This window comes from Oncorhynchus gorbuscha, linkage group LG02, assembly GCF_021184085.1.
Source record: "Oncorhynchus gorbuscha isolate QuinsamMale2020 ecotype Even-year linkage group LG02, OgorEven_v1.0, whole genome shotgun sequence".
NCBI classification, from domain to species: Eukaryota; Metazoa; Chordata; class Actinopteri; order Salmoniformes; family Salmonidae; genus Oncorhynchus; species Oncorhynchus gorbuscha.
Window position 1 is genome coordinate 108,600,764 of NC_060174.1, and position 11,484 is coordinate 108,612,247.

At 50.5% G+C, this 11,484-nt stretch overlaps 1 protein-coding gene across 1 annotated transcript in view; it reads left to right on the forward strand.

The window, feature by feature from the left end:
• Positions 1 to 9,160: 9,160 nt before the first annotated feature.
• The window catches only part of LOC123990943 (neurobeachin-like), a 77,039-nt gene continuing 74,715 nt past the window's right edge, over positions 9,161 to 11,484 (forward strand). The window contains exon 1 of the mRNA XM_046291979.1: positions 9,161 to 9,732. Coding sequence (XP_046147935.1) covers positions 9,454 to 9,732 — 279 coding nt within the window. The 5' untranslated portion in view covers positions 9,161 to 9,453. The remainder of the gene's footprint in view (positions 9,733 to 11,484) is intronic.

Sequence of the window (11,484 nt, forward strand, 5' to 3'; positions counted from 1 at the left end):
CATTTACAAAATAGCCTCCAACAGTCTACTCAGCAAATTGGATGTAGTCTATCACAGTGCCATCCGTTTTGTCACCAAAGCCCCATTTACTACCCACCACTACGACCTGTATGCTCTCGTTGGCTGGCCCTAACTTCATATCCGTTGCCAAACCCACTGGCTCCAGGTCATCTATAAGTCTTTACTAGGTAAAGCCCCGCCTTATCTCAGCTCACTGGTCACCATAACAGCACCCACCTGTAGCACGCGCTCCAGCAGGTATATCTCACTGGTCATCCCCAAAGCCAACTCCTACTTTGGCCTCCTTTCCTTCCAGTTCTCTGCTGCCGATGACTGGAAGGAACTGCAAAAATCACTGAAGCTGGAGTCTTATGTCTCCCTCTCTAACTTTAAGCATCAGCTGCCAGAGCAGCTTACCGATCATTGCACCTGTACACAGCCCATCTGTACATAGCCCATCTGTACATAGCCCATCTGTAAATAGCCCATCTGTAAATAGCCCATCTGTACACAGCCCATCTGTAAATAGCCCATCTGTAAATAGCCCATCTGTAAATATAGCCCATCTGTAAATATATCCCATCTGTAAATAGCCCATCTGTAAATAGCCCACCCAACTACCTCATCCCCATATTGTTATTGATTATTTTTAACCTTTTCACCCCAGTATCTCTACTTGCACGTTCATCTGTGAGAAATATATTTGATTTGATTTGATAGAAGATCATCTACATCTATCACTCCAGTATTTAGTTGCTAAATTGTAATTATTTCACCACTATGGCCTATTTATTGCCTTACCTCCCAAATCTTACTACATTTGCACTCACTGAATATAGATTTTTCTATTATGTTAATGACTGTATGCTTGTTTATTCTATGTGTAACTCTGTGTTGTTTGTGTCACACTGCTTTGCTTTATCTTGGCCAGGTCGCATTTGTAAATGAGAACTTGTTCTCAACTAGCTTACCTGATTAAATCAAGGTCATATATACTGTGTATATATATATATAAATGGGGTGAAATGTAACTGCCCTGTCTACTGTGTATGGTGTTACATTTACATGTAATATTAAACTGCTTAACATTGTGTGTACAGTGTGGACTTCACATTTAAAGACATCGTAACCATTGTTTACATACAGCTCAGCCCTGGTTGCTATAGTAACCATTGTTTGCATACCGCTCAGCCATGGTTGCTATAGTAACCATTGTTTGCATACCGCTCAGCCCTGGTTGCTATAGTAACCATTGTTTGCACACAGCTCAGCCCTGGTTGCTATAGTAACCATTGTTAGTAGACCTATTAAACAACGGCGTATGTTTTCTATTTAAGTTGTTGTCTCTGGCTCGTTTTGATATCAGATCCAGAATTAATAATAATATATATGCACCAATTTGTAAGTCGCTCTGGATAAGACTTAAATGTAAATGTAATAACGGTTTGTGGTAGTTTGAAAGGGTTTGATCCATCTGTCGTGATGGAAGTTCTCTCTAAGTGTTACGATGTCAAGACCCGGCACAACACCCCTTCCCCTCTTCTGTGGGAGAGAGGAGGTCTAGCTATCTTCAAACGTTTGCCTGCTGATGGGTCTTTTGGTTCTCTGTCAGGAGAGTTATGACACACCTTAGGCCAGGAGTGTTTCCAATTCACACGACCCGACAAGAAATCCCCCAGCCCTATAGCACATAGATGAAAAGGGAAGTTATCTATAATAAATAATAATTTGTCATAGCCTATATTTATATATATATATATATTTTTTACCTTTATTTAACCAGGCAAGTCAGTTAAGAACACATTATTATTTTCAATGACTGCCTGGGAACAGTGGGTTAACTGCCTGTTCAGGGGCAAAACGACAGATTTGTACCTTGTCAGCTCCGGGGTTTGAACTTGCACCCTTCCGGTTACTAGTCCAACGCTCTAACCACTAGGCTACGCTGCCGCCCCAGTAAGGCCATTCTACTGACAGTGTTTGTCTATGGAGATTGCATGGCTGTGTGGCTAAACTAGCCGAATCCACTAATTTGTCGGGGTGTCCACATACATTTTGTAGTGTATGAATTTTGCCACATCACTTTTGATCGTCTAGAACCAAAATAAACACTGTTAGTTTAACACTCGGTGGGTCACATATACACACTAAGAAAGTGTTACATTTAACACTGTGGGTGTTAAAATTATTATGTCAAATGTGCTTAGCTGAAAGGTTCTACACACACACACACACACACACACACACACACACACACACACACACACACACACACACACACACACACACACACACACACACACACACACACACACACACACACACACACACACACACACACACACACACACACAGTGCATAGAACATCTGGGTTGCTGCTTTGGCCTTCGACAGAAGATGAGATGAAGCGATGGAGAGAAGGACGGAGGAATTGAAGCATGGGAGAGGAGGGGAGGAGAAGAGGATGGGAGAGGAGGGGAGGAGAAGAGGATGGGAGAGGAGGGGAGGAGAAGAGGATGGGAGAGGAGGGGAGAGGAGGAGGGGAGGAGAAGAGGATGGGAGAGGAGGGGAGAGGAGGAGGGGAGGAGAAGAGGATGGGAGAGGAGGGGATGGGAGAGGAGGGGAGGAGAAGAGGATGGGAGAGGAGGGGAGGAGAAGAGGATGGGAGAGGAGGGGAGAGGAGAAGAGGATGGGAGAGGAGGGAGGAGAAGAGGATGGGAGAGGAGGGGAGAGGAGAAGAGGATGGGAGAGGAGGGGAGAGGAGAAGAGGATGGGAGAGGAGGGGAGAGAAGAGGATGGGAGAGAGGAGGGGAGAATGGGAGAGGGGGGAGGAGAAGAGAATGGGAGAGGAGGGGAGGGGAAGAGGATGGGAGAGAGGGAGGAGAAGAGGATGGGAGAGGAGGGGAGGAGAAGAGGAGGGGAGAAAGAGGATGGGAGAGGAGGGGAGAGGAGAAGAGGATGGGAGAGAGGGAGGAGAAGAGGATGGGAGAGGAGGGGAGAGGAGAAGAGGATGGGAGAGGAGGGGAGGAGAAGAGGATGGGAGAGGAGGGGAGGAGAAGAGGATGGGAGAGGAGGGGAGGAGAAGAGGATGGGAGAGGAGGGGAGGAGGAGAGAGGATGGGAGAGGAGGGAGAGGAGAAGAGGATGGGAGAGGAGGGGAGGAGAAGAGGATGGGAGAGGAGGGGAGAGGAGAAGAGGATGGGAGAGGAGGGAAGGAGAAGAGGATGGGAGAGGAGGGGAGAGGAGAAGAGGATGGGAGAGGAGGGGAGGAGAAGAGGATGGGAGAGGAGGGGAGGAGAAGAGGATGGGAGAGGAGGGGAGGAGAAGAGGATGGGAGAGGAGGGGAGGAGAAGAGGATGGGAGAGGAGGGGAGGAGAAGAGGATGGGAGAGGAGGGGAGGAGAAGAGGATGGGAGAGGAGGGGAGGAGAAGAGGATGGGAGGGAGGGGAGGATGGGAGAGGAGGGAGGAGAAAGAGGATGGGAGAGGAGGGGAGGAGAAGAGGATGGGAGAGGAGGGGAGGAGAAGAGGATGGGAGAGGAGGGGAGGAGAAGAGAATGGGAGAGGAGGGGAGGAGAAGAGAATGGGAGAGGAGGGAGGAGAAGAGGATGGGAGAGGAGGGGAGAGGAGGAGGGGAGGAGAAGAGGATGGGAGAGGAGGGGAGAGGAGGAGGGGAGGAGAAGAGGATGGGAGAGGATGGGAGAGGAGGGGAGGAGAAGAGGATGGGAGAGGAGGGGAGGAGAAGAGGATGGGAGAGGAGGGGAGGAGAAGAGGATGGGAGAGGAGGGGAGAGGAGAAGAGGATGGGAGAGGAGGGGAGGAGAAGAGGATGGGAGAGGAGGGGAGAGGAGAAGAGGATGGGAGAGGAGGGGAGAGAAGAGGATGGGAGAGGAGGGGAGGAGAAGAGATGGGAGAGGAGGGAGGAGAAGAGAATGGGAGAGGAGGGGAGGAGAAGAGAATGGGAGAGGAGGGGAGGAGAAGAGGATGGGAGAGGAGGGGAGGAGAAGAGGATGGGAGAGGAGGGGAGAGGAGAAGAGGGGAGGGAAGAGGATGGGAGAGGGAGGGGAGAGGAGAAGAGGATGGGAGAGGAGGGAAGGAGAAGAGGATGGGAGAGGAGGGGAGGGAGAAGAGGATGGGAGAGGAGGGGAGAGGAGAAGAGGATGGGAGAGGAGGGGAGGAGAAGAGGATGGGAGAGGAGGGGAGGAGAAGAGGATGGGAGAGGAGGGGAGAGGAGAAGAGGATGGGAGAGGAGGGGAGGAGAAGAGGATGGGAGAGGAGGGGAGAGGAGAAGAGGATGGGAGAGGAGGGAAGGAGAAGAGGATGGGAGAGGAGGGGAGAGGAGAAGAGGATGGGAGAGGAGGGGAGGAGAAGAGGATGGGAGAGGAGGGGAGGAGAAGAGGATGGGAGAGGAGGGGAGGAGAAGAGATGGGAGAGGAGGGGAGGAGAAGAGAATGGGAGAGGAGGGGAGGAGAAGAGGATGGGAGAGGAGGGGAGGAGAAGAGGATGGGAGAGGAGGGGAGGAGAAGAGGATGGGAGAGGAGGGGAGGAGAAGAGGATGGGAGGGAGGGGAGGATGGGAGAGAGAAGAAGAGGATGGGAGAGGAGGGGAGGAGAAGAGGATGGGAGAGGAGGGGAGGAGAAGAGGATGGGAGAGGAGGGGAGGAGAAGAGGATGGGAGAGGAGGGGAGGAGAAGAGGATGGGAGAGGAGGGGAGGAGAAGAGGATGGGAGAGGAGGGGAGAGGAGAAGAGGATGGGAGAGGAGGGGAGGAGAAGAGAATGGGAGAGGAGGGGAGGAGAAGAGGATGGGAGAGGAGGGGAGGAGAAGAGAATGGGAGAGGGGAGGAGAAGAGGATGGGAGAGGAGGGGAGGAGAAGAGGATGGGAGAGGAGGGGAGGAGAAGAGGATGGGAGAGGAGGGGAGGAGAGAGGATGGGAGAGGAGGGGAGGAGAAGAGGATGGGAGAGGAGGGGAGGAGAAGAGGATGGGAGAGGAGGGGAGGAGGAGAAGAGGATGGGAGAGGAGGGGAGGAGAAGAGGATGGGAGAGGAGGGGAGGAGAAGAGGATGGGAGAGGAGGGGAGGAGAAGAGGATGGGAGAGGAGGGGAGGAGAAGAGGATGGGAGAGGAGGGGAGAGGAGAAGAGGATGGGAGAGGAGGGGAGGAGAAGAGGATGGGAGAGGAGGGGAGAGAAGAGGATGGGAGAGGAGGGGAGGAGAAGAGAATGGGAGAGGAGGGAGGAGAAGAGGATGGGAGAGGAGGGGAGGAGAAGAGGATGGGAGAGGAGGGGAGGAGAAGAGGATGGGAGAGGAGGGGAGGAGAAGAGGATGGGAGAGGAGGGGAGGAGAAGAGGATGGGAGAGGAGGGGAGGAGAAGAGAATGGGAGAGGAGGGGAGGAGAAGAGGATGGGAGAGGAGGGGAGGAGAAGAGGATGGGAGAGGAGGGGAGGAGAAGAGGATGGGAGAGGAGGGGAGGAGAAGAGGATGGGAGAGGAGGGGAGGAGAAGAGGATGGGAGGGAGGGGAGGATGGGAGAGGAGGGGAGGAGAAGAGGATGGGAGAGGAGGGGAGGAGAAGAGGATGGGAGAGGAGGGGAGGAGAAGAGGATGGGAGAGGAGGGGAGGAGAAGAGGATGGGAGAGGAGGGGAGGAGAAGAGGATGGGAGAGGAGGGGAGGATGGGAGAGGAGGGGAGGAGAAGAGGATGGGAGAGGAGGGGAGGAGAAGAGGATGGGAGAGGAGGGGAGGAGAAGAGGATGGGAGAGGAGGGGAGGAGAAGAGGATAGGAGAGGAGGGGAGGAGAAGAGGATGGGAGAGGAGGGGAGAGGAGAAGGAGAAGAGGATGGGAGAGGAGGGGAGGAGGAGGGAGAGAAGAGGATGGGAGAGGAGGGGATGGGAGAGGAGGGGAGGAGAAGAGGATGGGAGAGGAGGGGAGGAGAAGAGGATGGGAGAGGAGGGGATGAGAAGAGGATGGGAGAGGAGGGGAGAGGAGAAGATGGGAGAGGAGGAGGAGAAGAGGATGGGAGAGGAGGGGAGGAGAAGAGGATGGGAGAGGAGGGGAGGAGAAGAGGATGGGAGAGGAGGGGAGGAGAAGATGGGAGAGGAGGGGAGGAGAAGAGAATGGGAGAGGAGGGAGGAGAAGAGAATGGGAGAGGAGGGGAGGAGAAGAGGATGGGAGAGGAGGGGAGGAGAAGAGGATGGGAGGGAGGGAGAGGAGAGAGGAGGGGAGGAGAAGAGGATGGGAGAGGAGGAGAGGAGAAGAGGATGGGAGAGGAGGGAAGGAGAAGAGGATGGGAGAGGAGGGGAGAGGAGAAGATGGGAGAGGAGGGGGAGGAGAAGAGGATGGGAGAGGAGGGGAGGAGAAGATGGATGGGAGAGGAGGAGGAAAGAGGATGGGAAGGAGGGGAGAGAGAAGGGGTGGGAGGAGGGGAGGAGAAGAGGATGGGAGGAGGGGAGAGGAGAAGAGGATGGGAGAGGAGGGAAGGAGGAGATGGGAGAGGAGACAGAGGAGAAGAGGATGGGAGAGGAGGGGAAGAAGAGGATGGGAGAGGAGGGGAGGAAAGAGGATGGGAGAGGAGGGGAGGAGAAGAGGATGGGAGAGGAGGGGAGGAGAAGAGAATGGGAGAGAAGGGGAGGAGAAGAGGATGGGAGAGGAGGGGAGGAGAAGAGGATGGGAGAGGAGGGGAGGAGAAGAGGATGGGAGACAGGGGAGGAGAAGAGGATGGGAGGGAGGGAGGATGGGAGAGGAGGGGAGGAGAACAGGATGGGAGAGGAGGGGAGGAGAAGAGGATGGGAGAGGAGGGGAGGAGAAGAGGATGGGAGAGGAGGGAGGAGAAGAGGATGGGAGAGGAGGGGAGGAGAAGAGGATGGGAGAGGAGGGGAGGAGAAGAGGATGGGAGAGGAGGGAGAGGAGAAGAGGATGGGAGAGGTGAGGAGAAGAGAATGGGAGAGGAGGGGAGTGAGTGGGAGTGTGGGTGTGAAGAGAATGGGTGAGTGGAGGAGAACCCAAGGATGGGAGTTTTATGTTTTCAATTATATGGGAGAGGAGGGGAGGAGAAATGCAGGATGGGAAGGAATTTCAAAGATTTGACTGAGGGATCATATAAGACAGAGGATGGGAAGGAGGGGAGGAGAAGAGGATGGGAGAGGAGGGGAGAGGAGAAGAGGATGGGAGAGGAGGGGGAGGAGAAGAGAATGGGAGAGGAGGGGAGGAGAAGAGGATGGGAGAGGAGGGGAGGAGAAGAGGATGGGAGAGGAGGGGAGGAGAAGAGGATGGGAGAGGAGGGGAGGATCAGAGGATGGGAGAGGAGGGAGAGGAGAAGAGGATGGGAGAGGAGGGGAGGAGAAGGGATGGGAGAGGAGGGGAATACAGATGGGATGCAGCATGACACATCTCCTTCAGGACAGAGTTGGATCCGGCTGTTGATTGTGGAATGTTGTCTGGGAATCCTCTTTAGATGAGCTGGGAGAGGAGGGGAGGAGAAGAGGATGGGAGAGGAGGGGAGGAGAAGAGAATCCAGAGGATCCCAGGAACATGCTCAATGGTTGAGAAGAGGATGGGAGTGGAGGAAAAAATAGGATGGGAGACTTAGGAGGGGAGAGGAGAAGAGGATGGGAAAGGAGGGGAGGAGAAGATGGGAGAGGATAGAAAATGGGAGAGGAGGGGAGGAGAAAATGTTAGTCAGGAGAGTAATGGGATACTAGAGGATTGGAGTTAAAGAGGATGGGAAAGGGGATACTTAATGGGAGAAAATGGGACTCAAGTAAAGAGGATGGGAGAGGAGGGAAGGAGAAGAGGATGGGAAGGAGGGGATAGAAGAGGATGGAGTTAAAGTAAAGGATGGGAGAGGAGGGGATAGAAAATGACTCAAGTAAAAGAGGATTAGTCAGGAGAAGAGTAATATACTACTTGAGTTAAAGTAAAGATGGGAGAGGAGGAGATAGAAAATGACTCAAGTAAGGAAGGGTTAGTCACCCAGATGAATATACTACTGAGAGTTAAAGTAAAGATACTTAGGAGGAGAGAAAATGACAGAGGAAAAAATGAGAGGAGGAGACCCAGTAATATACTACTTGAGTTAAAGTAAAGATACTTAAGGAGAGGAGAAGATGGGGTGGAGGAGGAGAAGAGAAGATGGGGTGGAGGAGGAGAAGACTCAAGGAAGTAAGAAAAAGGAAGGAGGACCCAGTCAACAGTTTGGCACGTAAATAAATAAACAGGTTCTGTCTGGGACTCAGAGACCACACAAAAATTCACTCTCCCTCTACACCCGCTGAACTCTATTTCAACTACACAAATGCTGCTCACAAAATATTAATATGACACACAGTAATATACTACTTGAGTTAAAGTTTAAAAGTATTTGATTTAAAATATACTTATTTTAGTTTTATGTTTTCATATTATACAGAACAAAAAAATATAAATGCAACATTCAACAATTGCAAAGATTTGACTGAATTACAGATCATATAAGGACATCAGTACTCTGAAATAAATACATTTCATACAAATCTACTTTGACTTATGTAAATGTGATATCAGTTTTATATTTTTATGAAACATGTGTTGGTAGCCTTCCCCAGATCTGTGCCTCGACACAATCCTGTCTCGGAGCTCTACGGACAATTCCTTCCACCTCATGGCTTGGTTCTCGCTCTGACATGCACTGTCAACTGTGGGATCTTTCCAAATCATGTCCAATTAATTGAATTTACCACAAGTGGACTCCGATCAAGTTGTAGAAACATTTCAAGGATTATCAATGGAAAAAGGGTGCACCTGAGCTCAATTTCGAGTCTCATAGCATAGGGTCTGAATACTTATGTAAATAAGGTATTTATTTTTCATTTTTAAATACATTTGTAAAAATAGCTAAAAACCTGTTTTCGCTTTGTCACTGCGGGCTATTGTGTGTAGATTGATAAGGGGGAATAAATGATGCTATCAATTTTAAAACAAGGCTGTAACATAACAAAATGTGTAAAAAGGGAAGAGGTCTGATTGCTTTCCGAATTCACTCTCTTCTTCATGATTGCATGAGCGCAGCCTGCTGAGCTCTCCAGTGCGCAGGCGTGGAAAGCGCGCAAATACGCTGCCAGGGGGCGTCAACATGGCGTCATGACGACGAGCACCGCTCACTGCAGCTTCCCAGAGAGACAGAGAGACAGAGACAGAGACAGAGACAGACAGAGATACGAGAGAGGGTGCCGTTCTGCGGAGCATAGAGATAGCGCGTTTTATTTATGCATTCCTTCGCACCATTAAAGAAGAGGAGAGGTTAATTTATCGTTTCTTTTGTAATTTCATACTCCTTATAACTCCCCCATTCCCCATATTTTACTATATTTTTTTTTAGCAGCGGAACGACAGAATTGTGGTCTAGAGCAGGTGTTTGAGAAAGAGACAAGAAAGAGACAAGAAAGAGACCCCAGCAGGCCGCTCCTCTCTCGTCTTTAAAGGGGAAATGTCGAGCGAGAAACCGGCTACTGCACCTCCACTCTCACATCCAGACAGATCCGCTCCTCCCCCGGGCCCCGGTCAGCCGCAGGTCGTCACGGGCGCTGGTTCGGCTCCCATCGGGGACAGGATGGTCTCTGGATCCGGTTCTATGGTGCTCCAGGCCGGGGTCATCAACCCCGCCGTGCCAATCAGGAATATCCAAATGAAATTCGCAGTGCTGGTGGGTCTCATTCAGGTTGGAGAGGTTAGCAACCGGGACATCGTCGAAACGGTTCTCAACCTGGTAAGTAGAAACTATAGTCCGATAGGCAACATTAGGAGATGTTGGAATCACTGTGCTGCTGTCGTCCTACACCGCTGCGTGTAGCAGCCGTAAAACTCCTGTTTTATCTATCTATTTAGTGGCCAAGGCTTTGCCAGATGATATCAGATGTCTGATCAGTGGAAGTATTAATGTCGTTTTTCAATCACGCAGTGGAGATACTGAGAGGCTGGAGTATCAGTAACGCTGTAGAGAGGTAGGTAGAGAGGGAGGAGGACAACGACTGTGATTTGTAATGGGCTTGAAGCTGAACCAAGGCATGTGATGTGTGACCCCTCGCTACGGAGCAGTAGGTTGCAGTTATCCAGCGGTTATTGACGGTATGGTCCGTCTCTCTCTCTGTGTGAAGGATATTCATGTATGGATGTGACACTGGCGACACTCGGAAATATGTTACCGGAAATAGTCGAGATGGTGTGTGTGTGTGTGTGTGTGTGTGTGTGTGTGTGTGTGTGTGTGTGTGTGTGTGTGTGTGTGTGTGTGTCCAATTTCAGCTGAGCCCGAATGCCGAATGAATAACATTAACTTGACCCCATTGACAAGCCAATGAAACATTAAACAAAATTGATACCATCATGTGCACGTGTGTCTGTTACACACACAAACTCCGAATCGTAACATTGTTTCTGAACACTGCACCTCGCTGTATTGGAACAATGTTAAACACCTCGCCAACAACCGAGGACAACCCTAACACGTTATATTGGGTTATGGTTCACCTCTCTGCAGGCTGCGGGATTGAACAAAGGCCCAGTAGCATTGTGCTCTATGCATTGTTTTCGCCGTATGTAGACTACAACTAGCCTATGAGTGACCCAGAAAGAATGAGCCTATAGTTTGTTTTCAACAGGATATTTAGCTTATTATGTAAGCACAATAGGGTGGTGTCTATTTATGCATGTTTATTTTAATATTGGCGGTCCTTTAGCTCAGTTGGTAGAGCATGGTGCTTGTAACGCCAGGGTATTGATCCCGGGACCACCCATACGTAGAATGTATGCACACATGACTGTAAGTCGCTTTGGATAAAAGCGTCTGCTAAATGGCATATATTATATATATTATTTCAATTCAATAGGCTAAGTGCACCTGCTTCTCCGTGAATGGAGTAACCTGTGCTAAACTAAATGCCATCCCTTCCGTTTATATCATTATGTTTGAATATCACCTAGCGATGCTCTGCATACCAGGGGATATTTTAAACCCGGCTGGGAATGAACAAAAAGTGATTTCTGTTTGCAAACAAATGTGTTTTAATGCACATCTCAGATGCGCTAATGTCCTATAGCCTAGGCGAGGGGTATCTGGACTGTGTGTGTGAGGGGATGTTTTCATCCCATTATGCTAGAATCTCTTTAGCCTAAAGGCTACGTTTCTTAGGCTACACTTGAAAAAATACTGGGCTGTTTGGCTACACTTGAAAAATACTGTTTGGTTGACCCAACTGCTGGGTTATTGATGCTGGGTTATTGATGCTGGTGCTGGGTTAATGATGCTGGGTTACTGATGCTGGTGCTGGGTTAATGATGCTGTGTTATTGGTGCTGGGTGCTGGGTTATTGATGATGAGTTATTGATGCTGGGTTATTGATGATGGGTTATTGGTGCTGGGTTATTGGTGCTGGGTTATTGATGCTGGGTTATTGATGCTGGGTTATTGATGATGGGTTATTGATGATGGGTTATTGATGATGGGTTATTGATGCTGGGTTAT